The 25,146-nt window shown below is 37.0% G+C and overlaps 1 protein-coding gene across 1 annotated transcript in view; it reads left to right on the top strand.

Annotated features, from left to right (window-relative positions):
* The window catches only part of cep290 (centrosomal protein 290), a gene marked incomplete at its 3' end in the record, with an annotated part of 28,034 nt that extends 2,925 nt beyond the window's left edge, over positions 1–25,109 (top strand). The window contains 44 exon segments of the mRNA XM_079604381.1: positions 137–180; positions 248–370; positions 2,167–2,265; positions 2,267–2,461; positions 3,386–3,548; positions 3,723–3,823; positions 3,908–3,974; positions 4,102–4,214; positions 4,293–4,377; positions 4,463–4,596; positions 5,780–5,944; positions 6,042–6,191; positions 6,282–6,397; positions 6,560–6,662; positions 6,751–6,981; positions 8,110–8,283; positions 8,361–8,472; positions 8,609–8,814; positions 14,746–14,897; positions 15,004–15,115; positions 15,180–15,635; positions 15,858–16,022; positions 16,119–16,226; positions 16,322–16,456; positions 16,552–16,815; positions 16,917–17,024; positions 17,162–17,361; positions 17,646–17,859; positions 18,081–18,218; positions 18,767–18,988; positions 20,011–20,133; positions 20,463–20,608; positions 20,797–20,952; positions 21,050–21,173; positions 22,439–22,573; positions 22,680–22,766; positions 22,847–23,011; positions 23,566–23,688; positions 23,782–23,954; positions 24,030–24,171; positions 24,447–24,520; positions 24,608–24,702; positions 24,795–24,853; positions 24,927–25,109. Coding sequence (XP_079460507.1) covers positions 137–180; positions 248–370; positions 2,167–2,265; positions 2,267–2,461; positions 3,386–3,548; positions 3,723–3,823; positions 3,908–3,974; positions 4,102–4,214; positions 4,293–4,377; positions 4,463–4,596; positions 5,780–5,944; positions 6,042–6,191; positions 6,282–6,397; positions 6,560–6,662; positions 6,751–6,981; positions 8,110–8,283; positions 8,361–8,472; positions 8,609–8,814; positions 14,746–14,897; positions 15,004–15,115; positions 15,180–15,635; positions 15,858–16,022; positions 16,119–16,226; positions 16,322–16,456; positions 16,552–16,815; positions 16,917–17,024; positions 17,162–17,361; positions 17,646–17,859; positions 18,081–18,218; positions 18,767–18,988; positions 20,011–20,133; positions 20,463–20,608; positions 20,797–20,952; positions 21,050–21,173; positions 22,439–22,573; positions 22,680–22,766; positions 22,847–23,011; positions 23,566–23,688; positions 23,782–23,954; positions 24,030–24,171; positions 24,447–24,520; positions 24,608–24,702; positions 24,795–24,853; positions 24,927–25,109 — 6,440 coding nt within the window.
* Between the last annotated feature and the right edge of the window lie 37 nt (positions 25,110–25,146).

The following is a 25,146-nucleotide window of genomic DNA, read 5'->3' as shown; positions in this document are numbered from 1 at the left end:
AAATGTCTAACCCGCAGAAGGCATCATACATACCTAGCAGGGCCGTCCCTAGAGGGGCGAATTTTGACCGAGGGGGGCCCACAGCAACATCCCACACCGGGGGCCCAACCTATAGACCAGCAATGTCCCTAAACAGTCAAATACAAAATACACAATGAGTCAAATGAGGGAATAAAAAAGGTTTATTGTTTTGGTAGTTTAGGAAGTTCTACATGCTGTAACTGTCATGTGTTTGTGTCGGTTTCAGAGTGTTTTATCAGTGAAAGATATGGAAATTTTGGAGTATCAACAGATGATCAGAGATTTGAGGGAGAAACTTCGAGCTGCTCAGATGGACTCCGACAAAAGCAACATCATCGCACTGCAGCAGGTCAGTCAGATTTCATATCTCACAGCTCTCTATCCTGAAAAAGGTTGAACACTAGGGGTGTCAATATGTACTCATCAAATGTTCAATTTGTCATTTATATTATGTAATTATATGTTTGGCGTTAGTAAGATAAATAGATAAAAAATGTCAGTAAAGATGTCAAACGATTTGTATTTCAATCAATGCTGTTCTATTAATCAAAGAATCTTGGGGAAATGTGTCACTGAAATATTAACCAGCACAACTGTTTTCAACATTGATATTAAGAAATGTTTCTTGAGCAGCAAATTAGCATTAGAATGATTTTTGGAGGATCATGTGACACTGAAGACTAGAGTAATGATGCTGAAAATTTAGCTTTGCCATTACATGAATAATTTTCACATATTTTTAAATAGAAAACAGTCATTTTTAATAATATCTCACAATATCACTGTTTTTACTGTATTTTTGATCAAATAAATGCAGCCTTGGTGAGCATGAGAGACTTCTTTAAAATACATAAAAGTTTTAATACCGGCCCCAACCTTAATTTTTTTATTTATTTGTTTGTGGAATTTAATATTATATTTGTAATATGTAAGTATACATATTACATTTGTGTTTTGATAAAACATTATAATTATTCAATTATCAACCAAAATGAATTTCATTAATCAGGTGATTGCATTCATTGTAATACTCACTTAGGCTAGTCATTGTTTTTATTCTTTCTCTCATATACATTTTTATTTATTATCCAAACTCATATTACTTCAAATTTAGTTTAAAAAATGACCCTATTAACTAGGTTACAGGATTTGTCTTAGGCCTTTTTCACACATCCTGCGTTTGCAGTGTGACAGCGTTTCTGCAGCATTTTTATATAGGAAATAAAGTGATTTCTGAGTTATGACACTGAATAGTGCCTTTAATTGCGGTGATTAATAAAATGAGTATTAGAGTTGGCCATTGATAATTTTAACAAACTTGTTTATTGTGAAATTGAATTTACGTGAGTAAGACGTGAATGCATTCATAAGGAGTGGAACAAAAACCCAAAAGTGTAGCTATAAACTGCTCAAATCATCTGGATTCAGTCAGAGTTGCTGAAAGAAAGTGTTTATGTGTTTGTCGTGTGGAACGTAGCCCGCCAGATGTATTGTTTTAAACAATGTGTCCCACTTTTATTTGATGTTTTCTTCATAATAGCCTGTATTGCTAAAGATAGATAGATAGATAGATGGATGGATGGATGGATGGATGGATGGATGGATGGATGGATGGATGGATAGAAGTGCTTGATTAATAGGTTTATTGTGTATTTCAATGTGTTTTCTCTTAAGTTTAAGTACATGACGCATGACAGAAATATTTTCAGTGGCAGAACTCAGTGATGCTTCTGGAACACAGCATGCATGCTGTAACCTGTTAATATGAGCGCTGAAACTGACGTGAGACGTGTGAAACAGGCCTCAGATCTATACATATGCATTGCCAATTTGGCTTAGTTTGTGTGCTTTATGATGTCGGTCTCTCTATTTGTGTGTTCTTTGTGATGCACGTTCCTTTTAATCGTTACTACTTCCTTTCAAATGCTTCATTGGCTTGCAAATGTTTCCTTTTTCCATTCTCTCTCCTTTACGACTCGCCGGAGTCAGGTCATATATGAACTGTGTGCTGTGAGTATCTCTGTTTCTCATTTCCTTTGCTTTATGTGTCATTCATCTGTCTTCATTCATTGTTTCCGTCATATTGGTTCATCTCATTCTATCCCAGTTCAAAGAAGTCACTGACTTTGTGTTTGACTTCAAAAGGCTGTGCAAGAGAGGGACAACCAGATCAAGATGCTGTCAGAGCAAGTCGAGCAGTACACGACGGAAATGGAAAAAAACGCTCTGCTCGTCGAGGAGCTGAAAAAAACCATTGAAGAAAGAAAAGGGTCATGCCAGTGTGCAGCAGCGTAGGTTGGAGGACTTGAGCAGTAAACTGCTAGTGGCTGAGAGGAGAGCTCTGGAGGCCGAGCGTGCCGCCCAACTGGCTGAACGTGACGCCAGGGACAAAGACAAAGAACTAAATGACACCCTCAGTCGAATGCGTCTCTATGAGTCTGTGAGTTTCTACCTCGGCACTTACCTTCGGTATTGTCAAATTCACTGCCGTTACAAAGTCGAAATACTTTTTGGGGTTACTATAAATAGTCTGAGGTTTGGTTGACATTTAGTTACTCGATTTTCCAATAGCATCTTCAACTCAATAAGGTCACAAAGCATCTTAACAAGATCTTTTTCTTGAATCTACTAGTAGAAGTCGCACCATGCGTTAAGGAACAAGATGAGCCAAAGGATCTGTTGCTTATAAGCTCACTTATTCATTTGTTTGTTTTTTCATAGAATCTTCAAAAATATATATATATATATAAAAAAAAGGTAAATAAATGTACATGAATTCAAGTTTTACAAATTTAAATATGAATGAACTAATATTATTATTTGCTCAAGCAGCTTCAAAAAGTTTCTATTAGTATGATTATCAACAGTTTTATCCATACTTCGATATGTCGCATCTACCTTTGTGACAAACTTATATTTAACTAAAATAATATATGTGGATAAATGTAATATTTATACTTTTTAATTAAATATTCAAAATTTGTATTTAAATATAAAAATTATACGTTTAATGCGTAAACTAATATACCGGTATGTGTGACTATGGTTATCAACAGTTTTCATCATTTTTGTTGTTCTGTTGCATCTATCTTTGTGACCACTAGCTAAAGATAATATTTTTGTTCATATAATCAGGTTGATAATGTAATTTAAAAAAAACATAATCATCACACTATACTCTAGCAATAAAGTTTTTGGGTGGCTTCTCAAATATAAAGATTTTGGTGCAACTTTTACAATGTCTGACATGGGTAGCAACACTTAATCACAAATAATTGAAGACAACAAGGGGACAATTTAGCTTATAAAAAGTTATATTATTCCTGCATAAACGTTTGTCTTGAAGCACTTAACTGTCTTTCAGGGGACAGATGGTTTGGAAGCTGCAATCACTGAGATCAAAGATTGTAAAAATCAAATCCGAGTGAGAGACCGGGAGATAGAAGCCATGATAAAAGAGATTAACCAGCTGGAGATCAAAATCAACAATTTACTAGACGAGAACGAAGACCTACGAGAACGGCTGGGTAATTTTCTTCAACCTGCTTATTATTGTAACATTCCCATCATGGATCTGGCTCAATTACTGTATCTCTGTTTTTACCTACACCTAGACATAAAGATTATTTTCATATCCCATCTTGATTTTGCTAAGATTATAATCAGCTTCGACCCTCATTGGGATCATGTTCCCTCACCAGGATTAAATCCAAAGGAAGAACTGGATTTGAGTGAATTTCAGAGATCAAAGGTTTTGAAGCAGAGACAGTACAAAGCAGAGAACCAGGTCCTGCTGAAAGAGGTACAACTTTATCTCTATGGTCTGGCTTTGGTCCGTTATCCCATTTAAAATTTTGTCTTTGACTTTTAACGGGACTCTCCTTAGATTGAGCGCCTTGAGGAGGAAAGGCTCGAGCTGAAACAACGCATTCGTGCGCTGGTTAAGGACAAAGGTGAGATCTTAACTCCAAGATGCTGCATATCAGTTATAGACTCATGTCCTATTCACATAAACAGAGCATTTGTTTGCATTGTAACATTATACAATAAAATCTGACAGTACATTTCTTTTTTTTTAAGGCATATCCGTAGTCAGTAGTTCACTCCTTGATGACAGTGTTGAAGAAAAGCCCAGCAGATCTGTTAGAGAGAGGCCTGTCTCTGGATCTACCGATGAAGAGATCAAACGCAAAGTAAGCCTTTATCAGAGAACGATGAGTTTTGAACATCTTAAGCGTTAAAGCTAAGCTAACAACCCGTTTGTTTCTCAGAACGAGCGTCTACAGAAAGAGCTGAGCAACAAAGAGAAAGAACTGGAGCTCAAGAGAACAGAATCTGCCCAGTTCAAGGCCAAATGTGAGAAGCATCACTCACTGTGATCTTCCAGCACTTGCGGTGTCAGGTGGTTTCTGTGACTATAATGTTTCTCTCTCTCCTGCAGTGAATGAAATGCTGAATGAGAATAAACAGCTGGAGCAGGGAATGAAGGAGATCCTGCAGGCCATCCAGGACGCTCAGAAGAAAACACCCACAGCCACTGGCGTCAGCATTCCCAGCCTGGAGAGACTCGTCAGTGTACGTTCACCAACGTTTAGTGGGCCCACACTGAATCTGTGTAGTATTGCATTATTTTCTTTGTATAAAATATTTAATGAAAATAAATTATTTATATTTATATGTGTGAATTATAAAAATATTAACTTAGTAAATTATAATAATAATAAATAATGTTTTAATTTTTTTTAATAAATAAATATTATAATTACGTATGCATGTGAAATTATAAATGTAAATATAAAAGTATACATTTAATAAGTAATATAATAATTAATTGAGAAAACAAAAAATGTATGTGTGAAAGATAATAAATAATACTTTTAATTAAAAAATAATAATAATAATAAAAAATATAAAATATATATATATATATTAGTGCTGTCAAATCAATTAATTGCGATTAATCATATCTAACATAAAAGTTTTTTTGTAATATATATTTATATATATATATATATACACATATTGATGTATGTATATGCATACATAAATCTAAGATATTTATATATACACGCATTATATAAGCAAAAGTTTTATGTTATATGTGATTAGTCACAATTAATTGAATTGACAGCACTAATATATATATATATATATATATATTGCAAATAAAATTATACATTTAATGAGTAATGCAATATTTAATTGAAAAAACGATATTTTTAATTGAAATAATAACTTATAAATAATAAATCTCATAATTATGTTGTTGTACATTTTATGTAACTAATGAATATAATATATATATATAATTATATAAATGTTTATTTTTTATTTATAAATAAATAATACATGTCATAATTATGCATTTTAAATAATAAATTTAAATATAAAATTATACATGTAATGGTGTGTAGTAAAATGTGTTTAAACTGAGCTAAGAGTGCTACACTCTTATTTAACCTTTTGTTCAAAATATTTAAGGAAAGCCTTTACAAAATGTAATTAAAGTGAGGGGAAAATAGATGAAAATGCAAGGGGAGACAGGCAGTCAAATTTTGCGGAAATCTGCAGAGCTTTCATCAGAGTTCTGCAAGCAGAGATTTTGTGCTGGTTTAGGGATTAGTCATCTTGATAACTTTTTTCAGTCTTACATTCTTGAATATGAAGTTTTTGGTTTTTAATCTTGCAGCGAAGTGACATTACTGTTCCTAAATATCCTGTCACAACATATATGAGTAATAAATGTGCTTATCTTAAGGCGTTGGAGATGAAGTACTCAGAGGGAAAGTTTGATGCAAGCCTCCACCTGAGAACGCAGGTAGATCAGCTGACCGGCCGCAATGAGGAGCTACGCCTGGAGTTGAAGGCTGCGAGAGAGGAGGCAGCAAACACTCTCTATCAGTTAACGAAAGCTAATGAGAAGGTATTTACTCAAAATACCAACTCAAGCATTGACTGGATTAAAAAAAAATGGTTTTAAATTCACTGGCACACCCTCTTTTTTGTCTTTTTTTTTGTAGGTTGCTCACTTGGAAAGTGAGGTTGAATCAATGAGCAAATCAACTGGTACTTCCATCCCTTACAAGACATTAGCTCTGCCTGAAGAGATGACACCCACTAGTGTCGAGGTCATCAACGCTCTCAATGAATACATCGTACAACTCCTACAGGTGTGTGTCAGTCCGGTAACTGTATTGTGTTATAAATGGAAACCAGATGTAAGGTACATAATATTAAGACTCCCAACTGTGGATGTTCAGGAGATCAAAAACAAAGAAGATTCCATTGAGCAGCTCAGTTCAGCTCTGGAAGAGTATAAAAGGAAATTTGCAGTGATGCGCCATCAACAAGGACTTCTATATAAGGAGCATCAAAGGTATGCCAAGCTATAAAGATCATTTATATTGTAAAATATATATAAAAGGAATGCAGAGCCATAAAGATTGTTTATATTATAAAGTATATATATCTATCAATCATACATATGAATGGTAATCAATAAAGCATTGTTTTAATACACGGTGTCTGTCTGCTCCAGTGAGAGGGAGTCTTGGCAAAAAGAGATGGACTTTTTTGCAGAACTGAAATCCAAACTTGAGGAGCAAAGGGAGGTGGATGTAGTCAAAATCAAAGAGTACAATGTAAGTCTCTTAAAAACTTTATTTAAAATCACAAATTTTCTAATTTGTTCTTTAAATGATTCCCATTATCTGTTTGACTCATTTCCAGCACTGGCTAGAGGCTCTTGAAAAGGACCCAAATGAGATCAGACAGGAGCTGGGGGAGACGGCTCGGAAAATGATGGTTCTCAGGGTCAACGAGAAGTGTCTGACGCGACGCTACACGACTCTGCTTGAGCTCGAGCAACACTTGAGGAAGGAGAACGGCAAACTGAAGGATGATTTCAGACACATGGAGGCCGTGGTAACAGAAAGAATTGGCTACCTGCAGAGGTTCAAGGTATCACAACACTCATACAACACTCATACAGATGAAAAAGAAACTAATGAATGATGGGATTTATTAGAGGCCGACTGATATGGGTTTTTTAGTGGCCGATACTGATTCTGATATCTAGTTTTGAAAAAGTAAAAAAAAAAAAAAAAAAAAAGTTATCATTAAGAGAAATTGAAATGTATTACAGTGTCTGTCTGCTTACAAATTAATCACTATTAATGTGATAATAAATAATAAAATAATAATCTAATTGGTAGAATTAAAAAAATAGAAACTAAATATTTTGTATATACAGTAATATTCTACACACATTTACATACAGCATACACATACATATATGGATAGCTACTATTTATATTTTGGGTAGAGAGTCTCTTACAAAGGGAATCATCATATTTTTAGGAACATGATGTCAAAAAGCTTATAAACAGGAGTAGCCAAAAGTGATGTCTGGCTGAGGAAAATTTACATTTTCATCCTTTATTTAAATATTATAAAAAAAATTGATTGTTGATTTTGTAATCATATTGAGTCATGCCAAATTGTAAAGTCATCATTTTTTGTCCAGGCTGTCATACAAAGAAATTATGAACACATGCAAAAACAAGAGAGAACCAACTAAATATTAATAGCTTATTATGTTGTAGTCAATGGATACTTTTTCTTGTGAGCTTTTTTTTTTAATGCATTTTTGTTTTGCATAATAATATAAAGCCTGTAGCTGTAGCTTGCCTTTTTTGACAAAGAATTTAGTAAGATACCTTAACCAAGTATAGTGGATTTTTATAATATTTAAAATATTTAAACAGAATAAAATATTTGCCTTATATTTTGATAGTTTAATTGAATTTATAGGGTCATGAAAAACAAATCTCCCCTCCAGACACCACTTTTGGCCACTGTTGTATATGAATTATAAAACTTAATGTCAGCAAAATTACTGAAAAAATTTAATAAACACTTTATGAACTCTCAACACAATATTGACAAATAATAAAAATGTATAAATAATGATTGTATTTGAATGACAAATTTTGTTGTTTTGGTATTGTTTTGTTGCTTTTCCAAGGCATCTTCGCTGAGAGCTGTAACTGACCTCTGCTGACCTCTGTAAACTTGCTTTGCCCTCAGGAAATGGCAGCGTTTAAAATAGCCGCATTCCAGAAATCCCTTGATGGTAGTGTTTCTACATCAGAGCTGGAGAGAGCCAACAAACAATACACTGAGCTCACCATCAAGTACAGAAACCTCCTACAGAAAGACAATCACCTTGTTCAGAAGACAAACACACTGGAGCACCTAGAGGTACATCTCTTGGCAAATTACGTAAAGCAATGGAGGTCTTTCTTCATTTGTATTACAGCACTCTCCTTCACTTTCAGAGGGAGAATGTGTCTTTACACGAACGCATTAACTCCATCAATAAAGAGCTTGAGATCAGCAAGGAGAAGCTTCACACATTGGAGCAGGCTTGGGAAAACTTCAGCACGACTGGTAAACGGCACTGCTAATTGGTTCGACAAAAGCAATGTTGAAGCATTGTGAATTTTGTCATTGAAAAAAAAAAAAAAAAGGTTTCTCTTCAATATCCTAAAGTTGACCTATTTCCCATGATACCGGGTGTTCACAGGTGGTGTGAACAGCATGGACAAGGCAGCCAAAGCCCTGGCCAACAGCGAGATTGTATCCGTGTCCAGACGCATCACCATGCTGGAGATGAAGGAGCTAAATGAAAGACAGCGAGCCGAACATGCTCAGAAGATGTACGAGCACCTGAGGAACTCCCTCAAACAGGTGGAAGAGCGCAACTTTGAGCTAGAGACCAAGTTTGCTGAGGTGGGTCTGATTTATCTCTTGCATCCATCCCGAATACAACCATATAGAAACATGGCAAAAAAACACTTTCAACACCTTAGCTTGAACATTTTAATTATTTTTTTATAAAACACAGTATGCTGAACATTTAATAAGCTTTTGGGTTATTTTAATAAAGCACAGTATGTTGAATATTTAATGTTGAATAATAATATTTTTATAAAACACGATATGTTTAACATTAAATACGCTTTTATATTAATAAAACAATATGTTTAACATTAAATACGCTTTTATATTAATAAAACAATATGTTGTACATTAAATGTGCTTCTATTGTATTTGAATAAAACACAAATAAAACATTTACCGGTAATAAAACATTTAATAAGCTTTTTTTACTTATATTTTTATTTAGAACCACAGCATTACATACAATACAGTATGGGTTTTAACATGTTAGTCCATCATGTTCTCACAAACAATATTGACAATTGTTCAAACTTAATCATACCGTACACATTATACAGAGAATGAAAAAATTCACCTAGTACAGGGGGAGGAAGAGAAAAAAAAAAAAAAGATAGAGAAAGGCAGAGATGAAATCAGGGTGTATATGATGGTAAAACTCATGATCAATGGAGTATTAAAGGCATTACAGGAGCCCACCTCTTTAAGAAAACAGTTTTCTGAAGTCGTAATGCAAATGTGATTTGTTCCATTTCGTACAACTCCCATACTTTTTGAATCCAAGCAATGTATGATAGAGGGTCAGGTTTTAACCATCTGCATGTAATACACTTCATGCAGACATTTAAAAACAAATAAAATAATTTAAAAATCAGTGCGAAAGTGCACAGGGAGCCAGTGGAGGGATTGGAGGATGGGTGAAATATGGTCAAATTTTCGAGTTCCAGTTAAAAGACGAGCAGCTGCATTTTGGACTAGTTGTAATCGTGCCACTTCAGTTGCATCCCGTCTACTTGCTTGCTGTTTGCTTTGCTGCTGCCCACCACCTCCCCTGCTCCTCCTTGTCGCGTATAACATGCCATTTGCGTATGTCATTGCTACCTGCTCTGTTCACGGGGGAATAATTTAGCTTTCCCAGTCCTAAACTGTGTGAGCGTTCCTTATGCTGCTGCTGTCCTCTGACTCTCTGCTATTTCATGGTGCTCATGAAAGGTCAGAGGACTCCCTGAACAGAGCCATACCGCCAAATTTAATTAGGAATTATCAACTTGAATTGCATTTATTCAATAGAAATTCTTAATCATTTTTATTGTCTGTGTGTTCTTGACTTTATGGACCTGACAGAAGTGATTTGCTAAGACCAGTGTAAAGTGCATTGCAATAATCTAAACCAGTGGTGATAAAAGCATGGATTACAATTTCAAAATCATGTCGAGATAAAACCGGTTTTATATAAATATATCTTTCCAGTAATTTCTGAATTTTGGACATGACCACAAGATATGGGTGTGGTTACCAACATGCTGGCCACAATTTCTCCAGCACTTGTGTGAGCAGGATGGATTCCATTTCGCAATTATCTGTGGAGTTCGAAGAAATCTGGTTATTATCTTCCATTTGAATTCCCCCCACATATTAGAGTTGGTCACACAATGTACCTCTTCACAAACTTCCTCCCAAGCCTGCCATTGTTCCTTGATCTATAATGTGTTATTTGAATTCTTAGAAATAATATCCTTTAAAAATATTTTTTTTGACTCCATGTCCAATTTGTATTTCTTTAAAATATCTTTCTATTGGGGAGGGTTTTTTTTTTTAAATAATTTCTAGTTCCTTATGCGTTGTGAGGAAATGTCTCAGTTGTAAATATCTAACAAATTCAGACCTTGGGAGTGTAAATTAATTTCTTATTTGTTCAAATGATTAAGTGTGTCATTATGAAGTAATTGGTGCAGATAATCAAGTCCATATTGTCCACTTTTTGAAACCCACATCTGTACGAGATGGTACAAAGTCATTAAGATAGCCAATGCTTGCTGCAGATGAGATTTTCTTAGACTAACCAAATGATCTTTGTATAGTTCTCCAAATTTTGTAAGTAACTTTGGTCCATTCACCCATGGAGGCATTTTTTAATGATACACTGGAGAAGGGTACTGTTTTAAGGGGCATGGAACAAAGGCTCTTTTCAATATTGATCCACCGGTTTGTGTGTCTTCTCTCATCCATGAAACCAGGGGCCTCAATTGAGCTGCCCAACAGTAAAACCTAAAGTGGGAGTCCCAGCCTGCCATTTGAATAGCGCCAAACAAATTTAGAAATTATTTTATTCAGCAAATCAAAGATAGATTTTGGCACTTCTATAGGTAACATCTACAACAGATAGAGTAATCTCGGCAGGACATTCATACGAATAGATTCAACACGGCCAATCAGAGAGAGAGGGAGAGCTGTCCAACTATTTAAATTTTCACTAATATTTTTAATAACTTTTTTATAGTTTGTGTCGTATAACTGGTCCAAAGAGGAGGGAATAAAGATGCCCAAGTATTTTTTATTTTTTAAATTCTTTATTTTCAGTTAGCAAAATAGAATTACAGTATAAAAGTAGTAATAGTATCTGTCCATTTGCTGTTTTTTTAAACAGAACATACCGGTATACATACTTCGAACAATTAGGGAGAGAAAAACGTGTGCATTACAAAATATACAAATAACTACATTGTTTGGGACATAAAAGGAGAGGATAGGTTTGAAGACGGGAAAATAAAGCACATGATCATTAATTCAGCACCTCTACGGAGTCTGATCTCAAGGGCCTTACATATTTGACCCATTTGGCCCACAGACTAACAAATATACTTTTCTTCAGACGAATGGAAAAGGTAATTGCTTCCATTACATATATCTCATTTACAATATCTATCCTTTCTGAGACTGTGGGAGGGTCGGGAAGCAGCCAACGTCTTGTAAATGCTTTTGTATGTAAGATGTAAGGATGGCATATAAATACTTATCAGCAGTTCTGGCCAAGAACTCACAATTCCCCAAAAGCAAAAAAGGAAAACAGGAAAACTGTAAAGGTACTTTATTGTTGAGTATAGTATTTAAGATCTTGTGAAACTCTCCCCAAAATGGTTTGATCTTTGGGCATTCCCAAAACACATGCCAGTGATCAGCCTCCCGAGCGCCACACAGCCTCCAGCATTTAGCAACACCTGGGTCAAAATTAGCTTTTTCAAAAAAACGAATAAGACATTTCCTATTAAACTCACATAAATGTTCTTGGGCCATTTGAACCTGCTTTTAATTTGGATTTGTTTTGAAATTTGATCATTAACATCTATGGCCTCAATTTTATCCATGAATGAGAGCCATTGAAACTCAAATATATTTAACCAGTCATCTGTAGATATTGACACATTGCTTTCCTTTTCCCATTTTTCTTTTATGGTATTTTTCACCAAGAAACCTTTGTAAAACTTAGAAATAACCCCCTTAACAGTAGCATTTTTATATGCAATCAAACATTTTTTTAATATTGGGTCATTAAGGTCTGTTTTAGGTTTAATACTATGTTCAAAATAATTGTGTACTTGCAGGTATCGTAAAAAATCTGAGTTTTCAAGATGGTATTCATTTTTCAGACCATGAAAATCCCTTAATTTTCCATTTTCTGTGAGTGAATAGAAAGTTGTTATACCTTTGGAAATCCATGAACGATTATCCGTCAAATTTGGGCGATGGGGCCAGGGTCAAAAGTACACCATTGGACTATCTGTATTTTATCATTTAAAGCTACACTGTGTAACTTTTTTAGTTTATTCTTAGCTAAAAACACTTAGTTCTTTCAAAAATATATGTGCTCATTAATGTATATTTACTTCGTTCAAGTAATAAAGTATTCTCGTGAGTGTATAATATGCCATTAAAAATACATACGGGTGAGGGGTTCGAATGTCGGTCGCCATGTTGCCCCTCCATCTTGAAAGTACATTAGCCAAAGAGGGACATACCCGTTCACTCAAGCTTCGCCTTTCGCGTCTCCGCAATTCACTGGCACCGGCCCTGTTTTTATTTTTTCCTTTCCCTCTACCTCTACCTCTCCCTCGCACCTCCGTCACATCAACTGATCTCTGCTCACGGAGAAAATTATATAACCTACAATGTAAACTTTGCCTTACGCTAGTGATGTCGTACAATATACAGAATAACGATAGCACTGATAAAAGTTACTTTACTAAGATTAGCTTGCATTTGTCTGGGAACCTGATAGCTGATGTTAGCAATGAAATGGTAAAAAAATAACGAAAACATAAAACTATTATTCATTTTACATAGATGTCATAACCTATATGTTAACTGACAAATTAAATTACTGCAAATTATAATAGTTTTCTAAAGTAAACTCATCACTTGAAGGAATACTCATGGACGAGGTCGAACTGGAAGCCATGTTAATCTTGGACTACATTGGCCACCGTAGGAGTGAAAACGAAATCGGAATTGAGAGGAACAGAAACTAATATTCACTGGATGGTCATATACCTTTACCCCGCTAGATGGGGGTAAAAATCACACAGTGTAGCTTTAACTGATACTCTCCTTTTACTTTATTCCAAATTTTTATTTGGGTTTTGATCCACGGATTTTGAGTATCCTTTATAAGCTTGTCTAGGTTCGTACAGGCCAGTAATGCGTGAATCGGAGGGTCCTTCATGATTGAAAGTTCAATATCTTTCCACCTGGCTTGAAAATTTGGAGAACATAGGTTAATAAAGGGTCTAATTTGGGCAGCGTAGTAATGATGCCCAAGTATTTAAACCCATTCTTGGGCCATTTGAACCTGCTTTTAATTTGGATTTGTTTTGAAATTTGATCATTAACATCTATGGCCTCAGTTTTATCCATATTCACTTTATATTCAGAGTAGTACCCATACTTGAGAATTAGCTTTTTTAAATATGGAATTGTTGTCTCCGGTTCTGTTAGAAAAAGTAGGACATCATCGGCGTATAACGCCAACTTATGTTCCTCTCCTCCAATTACAATTCCTTTAATTGCACTGTCGTCCCGAATTAGTTGAACAAGGGGTTCGATGCTGATAGCAAACAGCAAGGGCGACAATGGACATCTTTGTCTGCATCCACGACCACGTTCTAGAGTAAAGCGTCCAGATCTACAACCGTTAACTCTCACTGAGGCGAGTGGATTTGTGTAGAGTGTTTGAACCCACTTTATGAAATTGTGGCCAAATTTAAACCTTTTAAGAGTTTGGATCAGATACTGCCAAGATACCCGATAAAATTTCTTATGAGCATCAAGTGACAAGAATCCTGTAGATTTTAATAAGAGCGGAGAAACTAGTTATTTAAAGTTTTTATAGAATTCATTTATATACCCGTCGGATCCTGGGCTTTTATTATTCTTCAACATAGAGATTGTCTCAATTTTAATAAGCTTTTTTATTTTTATTTTCTTAAACAGTATGTTGTTCTTTTAATAATCTTTTATTTTATTTTATTTTTGTAAAACACATTATGTTGAACATTTAATAAGCTTTTATATTATAAAGCAGTATGTTGAACATTAAATATGTAATAAAATTGTAAAAACAATATGTTGTACATTAAATGTGCTTCTATTTTATTTGGAATGAAACACAAATAAAACATTTGATAACGTTTAATAAGCTTTTATTTTATTTTAGTAAAACAACTTTTTTTTCTTTTTCTTTAAACAGTATGTTGTTCTTTTAATAATCGTTCATTTTATTTTATTTTTGTAAAACACATTATTGAACATTTAAAAAGCTTTTATTTTACTTTATAAAACAATGTTAAACATTAAATGAGCTTTTATATAATTTCCTTTTTATAGCTTTTATTTGATTTGATTTGATTTGATTTTTTAAAACAGTGTGTTAAACATTTTAATTTGCTAAATTTAATATTTTGCATATATTTCTGTACGGCGGTGTAGCTCACAAAACTAAACCTGGAGGCTCAGCGGATAGAGCGGGAGCTCAGGGACGAGCTGGCGGACAGCGTAAGCAAACACATCAGCGACGCCGATCGCAAGCGAATCACCGAACTGGAGAAAACCGAGGCAGAGGTGCGGATTGAAGTGTCCAAGTAAGCCTGTGGCCTGACTCAACCTGTGCACATGCTTGCTAGTACAACAGTATCATGAGAAAATTATACACAAACATCTGTTTTAAAGGGTTTTAAATGTTTGCAGGTTGAGGGAGGTGTCAGATGTCGCTAAAATGCAGGTGTCCGCTCTGGAGGCCAGACAGCAGTCGAGAGAGAAGGAAGTAGAAAGCCTGAGGAGACAGGTGTTGGACTACCAGGTATGTTTTTCTCTTTTCAACTGTGCACCGCTTTGATCACGCCACTAAATGCACATCCCCTCAGGCTCAGTCCGATGAAAAGGCCCTTATCGCCAAACTCCACCAGCACATTGTAGCTCTCCAGTTGAGCGAGACCACAGCAATCAGCCGGCTGGAGGCCGCCAACACGCGCCTGCAGAAACTCGAAGCGCAAAAGCTCCGAGTCGAACAGCAGCTGGATGCCCAGCAGCAGACGCTGTGGCACGCAAGGCAGGAGGGGCATCAGCGGGCCAGACACCTGCGCCACACCATTCAGGCCCTCCGCAGACAGTTCTCAGGAGCCTTGCCGCTGGCCCAACAGGAGAAGTTTTCCAACACCATGCTCCACCTGCAGGAGGACAGGGCACGGGCCAGGGAGGAGGCGCAAAAGGCGGCGGAGGAAAGGAGGAAAGCAGAAGGGAAGGCACAAGAACTGGAGCTAAAGCTGAAGGGGTTGGAGGAGCTCATAGCAACACTGAAAGATGCTAAAGGAGCGCAGAAAGTAGGTTGATTGAGTTGTGATGTGATTCTTGAAAACATATGTTCTTAATTATATTGGGGGAAAAAATATGATTTATTTATAATAATTTTTCATATATATTCATTATATATATTTATATCTTGTATCTTTTCACTTATAGTGTACTCGTATTAATAAAGGAAATGGTTCCCATAAACATTCATTTGCACTGCAGAATTTACAGCTTAATATCAACCCCTACAGGTGATCGAGTGGCATAAGAAACTGGAGGAAGTTCGTCTGTTGGAAATGAGGCAGAGCAGAGAGCTTAATACCCAGCGGGAAGAGATCAAATACTTTAAGAACATTATGGCGGAGCAGGAACGCACCATCAGCGGCCAGGAAGAGGAGCTGGTGCAGCAGAATAATGTCAGTATTGCATTTAAACAGGTTTCTTCTCTATTTTTACACTATAGAGCATACTTCAATCAGGATTTCTAATAATATTTGTTATCCTTGTATCAGCTTCTCGAGGAGCGGCAACTGATCTGGGATCAGAGAGAGGTGCAACTGGAGCGCCAGCTCGACTCCTATGAGAAACAGCAGAATGAAATCCTAAGCACAGCTCAGAAGGTGGCAGACTTGACAAACATTTGTTTCTGTATAGTGGTAAGCTGTTTTCTGAACTACACTTTAACTTACACTTAACTTGTCCTGTTTGAGTTTAGTTTGAGGAAGCCACAGGCTCTCTGCCGGATCCAAATCAGCCTTTAGCGCACCAGTTAGACTACGCTCTTGGAAAAATCAAAGAGCACGTTCGTACCATCCTTGAGACAAAAGCCACCTGCAAAATTCTGGAAGAGGTACTTTTTTATTCATCAAGTGATTGTGGAAATTTTACCAATTGCAAACCTTGTTGTTGAAGTAAAATGATCTTATAAGGAGTTTCTCTGAGCAGAAGCTGAAGGAAAAAGAAGCTGCTTTGTGGACATCAGAACAGAACGTCTTATCTCGAGACAAAGTGATCAATGAACTGAGGCTTCGCCTACCAGCCGCTGCTGAGAGAGAGAAGCTTCTGGCTGACCTAAGCAAACAAGATGACTCTGAGAGCCAGCCCGCCCTGAAAGTCGCACACCAGACCATTAATAACCTACAAGGGCGTCTGGATCAGAAAGAAGAGGTTCTCAAGAAGTACCAGAACATGTTAGCAAAGGCTCGTCAGGTGCCTACTTAAGTTAAAAACTGAGGCTTCATAAACTGGTGATCTTTATTGCACAATAAAACGCATAAAAGCTCATATATCTTGATTTTATATTTTCCCAGGAGCAGGAAGAGATTGGCAAAAGGCATGAGGAAGAGGTCAGGGCCCTGCATCAGAAACTGGACGTGTATATGGACACATCGCTGGATCGTTTCAAACAGACAGCTCTGGTACCTAGAGTATTCATTATAAAGCTCAATTTGCGGGCCAGAAACTAGAAACTAGCGCACATAATAAATATAGTAATGTCATAAATCATGGCTGCTTTCAACTTTAGTAGGCTATACTCAGTTTTATTCTTCTCTAGGAGCTAATGAAGAAACCCACCATCACCGTACCGACCAATAAGCACTTGGTGCGGTTGGCAGAAATGGAGCAGACGGTGGCTGAGCAGGACAATTCGCTCTCCTCACTGACACACAAGCTGAGGGGGGTCATTGCAGAGCTGGACCAACAGAGGCAGCTGGCAGCAGCACAAGCCATGGAACACGCTGCAGAAACAGCCAGGTGAGACATTAAAACCAGGGGCCCTATTTTAACGATCTAAGCGCATGGTCTAAACTTAGGGCGTGTCCGAATCTACTTTTGCTAGTTTAACGATGGGAAAAATGGTTGTGCGCTCGTTGCATGGTCTAAAAAGGTTGGGCTGAAACTAACAAAAAAACACTTGCTTTGCTTTGCGCCAAGTGTATGATAGGGCCCAAGGCCAGAAACAATCCCCCTTTTTCGATATTGATCAATATCAAGATATTTATTTCTCATGCCACTTTTAATGGTCTTTCATTTCCAAGACTGGAGGAGAGACATGCTGCCCAAATGAAGGGTCTGTCCCAGGAGACAGAAGAGCTGAGAGCTCAGCTCGTTCAGATGGAGAAAGAGCTGCATTACCTCCGTACGGAACTAGAGGCCCAGAAGGAGGCCAATGTCAGATCACCATCCAACACCATGAAGAACCTTGTGGAGCGGTTGAAGACACAGCTGGCACTCAAGGAGAAACAGCTGAAGGTACCAAACAGTGGACAACTAGTGTAAATGTGCAATCAGATTTACCATTGATTGGTGAATTTCATGGGTGAAATGGTCATTTCAATTGAAATACACGCTGTTGAGAATGTTTCTTGAGATGCCCATGAAACTGCGCCAAAATTTTGCTAATGTTCTGGATAGGTTTTTCCGCTGTGATGTTTGAAAGTGACTAAGATAAGAATTCGGTTCCTCATCTGCAGGCTCTCAGTAAAGCTCTATTGGAACTTCGTGGAGAGTTGACATCTCAAGCAGAACAGCAGATCATCGCCAATGCTGCTCAGAAGGAAGAGGCCCTCAATGTCCAACAGATCGTTGACAACAAGACCAAGGAGCTACGGGTAAAAATAAGGAAGAAGCCTAAATTCCTACCAGCTTTTAAAATGGAAAAGAAAATGATTTCCTTATCTGTTGTTTCTATACTTTAACTGGCATAAATACATCTGTCATTTTGTAGAAGCTCACTAAATTGCAAGGTAAAAATAAAATATATAGTTTTCATGGAAGATTAGGAGGGTGACTTAAGCTTAAATTGAATGAATATAGTATTACTTCATTAAAAATACAAATTGATCTGAATAAATCACTTTCAAAAACACTTTATTATTTAGTTAACGATTAAAAAGTTTGCTAAATGTAACAATAAAAATATATTACTCATAACTTGTTTTAAATGCCTCTTTTAAATGTTATTTTAAAAAGCACTGGCCTGTTGCTTTTATTAATCATTCAATCAAGTTTTTAAAAATATGCCATTGGACAGTTAATTGATGGGAGCAACCAACAAACTTTCAACTTTCTGGTTTTTAAAACACCCTTAAAATTTTAAGATACTGAATTGTACCCCAACCCTAACCAAGCAATTATTTATCCCCGTGTTCCTCATCAGGCATGTGTGAGGGACCTTAATGAGGAGCTCCAGCTGGCTAAGGATGGCGTGCGAGCGGCAAAAGCCAGAGAAAACTCGCTGAAAGAGGAGCTGGAGAACTTGAACATGGATCTTCAGAGGAGCCAAAAATCACATAACAAGCTGCAAAGTGAGAAAGAGACTCTGGAAGATCAGCTGAATGAGCAGAAGAAGAAGGTCCAGAGGCTCAGCAGCGGCCTACAGGTCAGACTGCATGTTTTTACAATCCAGAAAGGTTCTTTACCCTTGTTCACTTGTACCATGAATGTTCACGGTCACAAAATTCCTGTCTCGCTGATCTTGAGTAATCCTACCAGCAGCTCAAAGCACTTGGACAGTGAGTCATCGGCCCTCTTTTCTCTGCAAATGAAGAGCTTCTGCTCAATGTCTGGTTGAACAGAGCACTTCTTTGACGCCAGTGAATACGTCTAGACACCATTGTGTTGCTCCTCGCTTTTACTCCTATCGGAGTTTGTGGTCCTCGGGAAGAAAAATAACAGGGGCTTTATTTGTATGTATAATCATAGTCCTCTCAACTTTTTAAAGTAAATAAGTAAAACTTTATTTATATAGTACCTTTCAACTATTTACAAAGTGCTTAAGAGTAGTTCACAAAAAAAAGAAAATTTTGTCATCATTTACTCGCCGTCATGTTGTTCCTTCCAAACCTGTTTGAGTTTCTTTCTTCTGTTGAACACAAAAGAAGATATTTGAAAGAATGTTGGTGACCAGACAGTTGATACTATGGAACTATACAAAATACTATGGAAGTCAATGGCTACTGTCAACAGTCTCTTCGAAAATATTAAGCATCACAGCTGTGTTCAACATCGATAATTATAAGAAATGTTTCTTAAGCACCGAATCAGCATATTAGAATGATTTTTGAAGGATCATGTAACACTGAAGACTGGAGTAGTGATCCTGAAAATTCAGCTTTACCATCACAGGAATAAATTACATTTTGAAATGCATTCAATTAGAAAACTTTTATTTTAAATTATAATAATATTTCACAGTTTTTCCTGTATTTTTGATCAAATAAATGCAGCCTTATGTCAAAAACATTTAAAAGTCTCACATGCATATAAAAGGAGAGAAAGAAAAGACAATTGTCAGAGTAAGACTAAAATGAGTCTAAAATAATAAATAAATGTGACTTTTTCCGCGACTGTATATCAGAGCTGTGTGTGTGTGTGTGTGTGTGTGTGTGTGTGTGGGCTCAGGCTGAGAGTGATGGACCCACAGTAGAGGCTCTCCAGAAGAAGATCCGTAAGTTAGAGCAGGAGCTGGACAGGAAGTATATCTCAGACCCTGCAGACAAGAGGAGCGCACTGAAGGAGGACAAGGTGACCTAGAACTGCATTTACTGTAGGGAAAAATTACAGTTAGGCAGTTAAAGAGTAATTAATTGCATAAAAATGTGTGGAAGAATCCTAAAGAAACCTTTTATCTTTCAGTGGTAAATACTGTAGTCAACATTTGAAGTGGATCAAAACCTTTCATCAAAGTTATACATGAATTTTGAACAATACCCGTTCTTGTCTTAGGACAACTTTGACGAAAACTGGTTATATTTGAAAAATATATATATATATTTAAATCATCATGTAATCCTTTGTGATTTATTGAGATATTAATCATATATGAATATTGTAAATTATTTCTATATTTGCAGTCTTCTAAAGATGAAATTGTGAGGTGGGAGGAAGGTAAAAAGTGGCAGGCCAGGGTGGAGAAAGTGCGTAACGTTCTCAAGGAGAAGGAGAAAGAAGTGGATTCTCTGTCTAAACAATTATCAACGATCAAGGAACTTTACAGCAGGTCTGTGCCATGACACTAATCCATCCACATAATGGACAATTTCAAATGATGCATTACTAGTTTGAGGAATCTTAAATAAATATGACCTACATTTATGCAATAGATGTAAGCTTAACTTTACCATTTATTAAAAGCAAGATCCAAAGTTGAAGATTTCCACATGTTTATGTTGGCTGATGTCCATGAAGGTTGGAGCAGGAGAAGTTGGGTCTGCAGAGGAAACTAAAGGGCAGAGGAGTGACCGCAGATCAGGTCGTTGGTGCACGGACCCTGGAAGCTGACAGAGAGATTGAGGAACTGCATAAAAGAAACGCTGAACTGGAGCAGCAAATCAAAGCCATTAAGTGTGTTCCAAATCATGCTCCTTTGTATCAAAGCAGTATGCTCAATTTTTTGTATGTCGTCTTGATTAATGTTTAATATGTATGGTTGGTTATGAAGGCAGCAGCAGGCTTTACCCCGTGATGCTGCAATGGAGGATATTACCATCAGGAACCAATATCTTGAGGAGAGGATTCACTCCCTGGAAAGTCAACAATCCAAAGAGTCTTCATCCAGACCATCTGTAGGTGCAACACTTTTCATCTTGCCGTCTTTTAACACTTTTTCATGAATTTCACTCCACTAATATCACTCTCATGCTTCCTCTCAAACCCGTTTCCTTCTCCATACCCCTATTTCATTAATGATAATGAAGAACACACATCTGGCATCACCATCTCAGCTCAGTTCTTCATCAAAAGTTCGTTCTATGACTTTTGATATCAGCGAAGCTGAGCAAACTCAGTCTCCATTATTAAATGACAAAATCCCTGGATCAACTGAAATTGAAAAGGAAGTAGTAACTCAAACTTTCACAAGTGCAGCAGAAGTGAGTCGTGATGAGGAACCGAACAAGGAAAATTGTGTTGTTGATTTAGAACCAGAAGATGTGAATGAAATCGAAAAAGAGGAATCTGTTGAGAAAGAAAAAAACGAACCAGATGAGGCTCAAGGCGGACAAGATATAGTAGTTTCGGAACATGCACAGGAAGAACTGAAGACTAATAGAGAGACAGAAGAGATAAAGTCAGGCCTGACACATGAAAAGGCTTTGGAAGAAGATCAGCTGGAAGATAAACCAACTGATAACGGAAATACAAATGCAGAAGAAATGTTGGACAGCAGTAGGACTCGCACAGAGCCAGAGACTTCAAAGGTACAACTGGAGGATGATCCACAAGACGGAGATAAGGAACAAGAGCCTGAAGAACAACATGTTGAGATCACAGAGTCTTCCAAATCTGAAGCGGATCCAATTCATTTGAAAAAATCTGCTGGGTCTAAAGAGGTTGAGGAAGAAGAAACGGTGCTCAGCAGATCAATCACATTTGATGCCAAACTGGTGCCTGAAGAACCAACAATGGAGGAGACCACGTCCTTCATACCTCTGGAAGATGTGGACCCTATTTTAAGTGAGGATGTTAAAGGTTCCTCCACTAAGGCGCTGAACGCTGATGTTGTCTTGGATACTCTTCGACCTGTAGAATCAGACTTCACCGTCTTTCATGACAAAGAGCAGACAATGAAAAGCAAACTGAAAGCTCGAAAGGTACTTGACGCAAAGGAGTTCCCACTAAAGTGCTAGCACAAAGCTTCCAGTTGTCCGCCTTATAGCAGTGTTGGCTTTGAGCTTGTGACTTTGCCTTTCCAGACCCGGAGTGTCTGCTTTTGTCCCATAGCAACTTTGTCTTTGTATTGCACCCTCTCCATCTTGCATCTAAAAATGTTTTTGTTGTCTGGGTGTTTAGCTATGCGTTTTCTATAGCATCAACATCTTTGTTTCTGTAGACGTCTGGCCGTGGTTCTGGCACCCCATCTCAAAGAGAACATGAGTTCCAAAAAGAGAACCTCAGGTTGTCCACTGAGAACCTGGAACTTCGTTTCCAACTGGAGCAAGCAAACAAGGACCTGCCTCGATTAAAAGTACAGTAAAACCGAAAAACAACCTTTAACAACCTACCAACTGCATAATTTAAACTGAATTATTATTCAATCTGTTGTACTTACTTTCCTCTCCCTGTAATGAAAGGATCAGGTGTCTGACCTCAAAGAGATGTGCAGTGTTTTGAAGAAGGAGAAAGCTGAAGTGGAGAAGAGACTCAGCCATATTCGTGGGGTTGGTAGCAGCATGTCTGAGCTCTTAAAACACTGATCCTCTCATCTCCCTTATTCATATTTTTTGCTCCTCTCATAAAGTCTGGCCGCAGCGGGAAAACCGTACCCGAGCTGGAGAAGACTATCGCACTGATGAAGAAGGTAGTGGAGAAAGTTCAGAGAGAGAATGAGAGCTTGAAGAAGACATCAGAGGCCAATGTGCGGGAGCAGCTTGCAAAACTGGAACAGGACCATGTGAAACTTAAGGTACATTTTGTGAACATGTTCAATGACACACTGCCATTTACAAGGTTTTTTAGATTTTTTTAATGGTTTTGAAAGAAGTCCCTCATGCTCACCAAGACTGAATAAAAAAAAATTATAATTTAGAATAAGTGTTTAATATTTTAATATATATTTTAAATGTAATTTATTCCTATTATCAAAGTTGAAAATAGTTGTGCTGCTTAAAGGGATAGTTCACCCAAAAATTAAAATTTGCTGTTAATTTAGTAATTTTTTCTTCAGTAGAAATGTAAAAAAGATTTTTAGCTGAAACCTTGGGCCTTGGTGGTTGATATAATGCAAGTCAATGGCTACCATCACTTCTGGATTTAAAAAAAACATACAGGCAAAACCAAATTAATACCCGTGGCTCCTGATGATACTTTCATGTCGTAGGATGCGAAACGATGAAAATGTTGCTTCAACTGTTTAATTTCTGGAAACAATAGAATATTGTGATAGTTTTGTTCAAGTACATCATTCTTTTCTACATTGTGTAATAATATGTACCCCAATTTTATCTATTTTTGTTACAGTCAGAATATGAAAAGCTGAAAGGAAAACAAGAGGAACAGCTAAACGCAAGACTTGAGTCAAAAACCAAGGGCATTGAGAAAATCATGATGGAAAATGAACGCTTGCGTAAAGATATTAAAAAGGTTTTTTATTTTTTTCCATAACCTTCATGTCAGTAAAACTTTCACTTAATACATCATATGTCTAATATACATTATTTTTTTGGTAAATTGCAGGAAGCAGAAGCTGTAGAAAAGCTGAGGGTCGCAAAGGCCAGCCTTGAAGTAACCAATGAGAAATTAAAGGCGGAGCTCGAGGAGACCAATCAGAGTCTGTTATTAGCACAGTCAAAGGAGTCATCTTTACAGGGGGGAGACAGCAAAACCTGGAAATCTTCGGTTGTGACTAGGTAGTACATTTACTTGAGTACTACTTTATAAATTTCGTATTCATGTAAGGTCATTATTAATTTCCCCCTTCACAGGTTATTTGAAAACCAGATGAAAGGTCTTGAGAGTGAAATCGCTAAGAAAAGCTCCAGCATATCAGAACTGAAGGTGCAGCTAAAAGACGCTAATGAGAAACAGCATGCCACAAAAATCACTGTCAGCCAGCTGAAGGAACAAGTGAGACGGCGATCTGTATAATAAAACACTGTATAACACAAGCTGAAATACACTAAAGATCTTTTGCGCAGGTTTTTGACCTGATTTGAGGGCAAAAGGGGGCTTTGAAGATGTGTTAATGTGTTTTTTGTATTCGGAACGACTTGAAAGTCTGGTAGTGTCTGGAAGTCGTCAAATGGATTTTTGAGTGTTTTACAACCTGTTCAGTGTATTCCAGCTTTAACATGCGCACATTGCCTTTTTCCCAGAGATCATAACCTAATGTGTATCAACAGGTGGAACTTCTTAAAAATTTCCCAGCGGAATTGACCACTGACAAAGGGCTTGCCAGAGAGTTTCAGTCAGTGAGGTGAAGCACTCAACAGGCAGAATATCCATAGACTTCAAAATACATAAAACAACTCAAAACTCATTCATTGCCAAATGTCCCGTCTAGATTGGCCAATAAACAACTTGAGAGAGAGAAAGCTCAACTTCTTCGCCAGATCCAAAGGTACGATGAGCAGCTTGGGACCAGCAAAGTAGGACCAGGTAAGATCACCTTTGATTTTTTTTGAAGAATTTCATATTATTGTACAAGACGACATGATGCATATATCATCAGCCTGGCTCCCATTTTGTAGGATTCAATGAGCTCCAGGATCAAATTCAGGCCGCAAATACTGAAAAGAAGAAATTACAGGTATTCCTAAAAAAAAAATCTAAATAATCTGCTGTTTTTAAACCAAGTCGCATTCTAAATGCTTTCATTTCAGGATGAAGTGAGAAAACTGACCCAAGAACTGAAAAGTTTTGACCCGACATTTTTCGAGGAACTTGAGGATCTTAAATTTAATTACAATGAGGAGGTGAAGAAAAACATCATCCTAGAGGAACAGCTGAAGAAGCTGTCGGATCAGTTTGGTGTGGCGATTCCTGTAGACGTGTCTATCAGCTAACAGACATCAGATCATTTTTCAGGTCATCAGATTTTAT

This window comes from Phoxinus phoxinus, assembly GCF_949152265.1.
Source record: "Phoxinus phoxinus genome assembly, chromosome: 25".
NCBI lineage: Eukaryota > Metazoa > Chordata > Actinopteri > Cypriniformes > Leuciscidae > Phoxinus > Phoxinus phoxinus.
The sequence above is the reverse complement of the archived record's forward strand: the minus strand, read 5'-3'. Positions and strand labels throughout refer to the sequence as shown.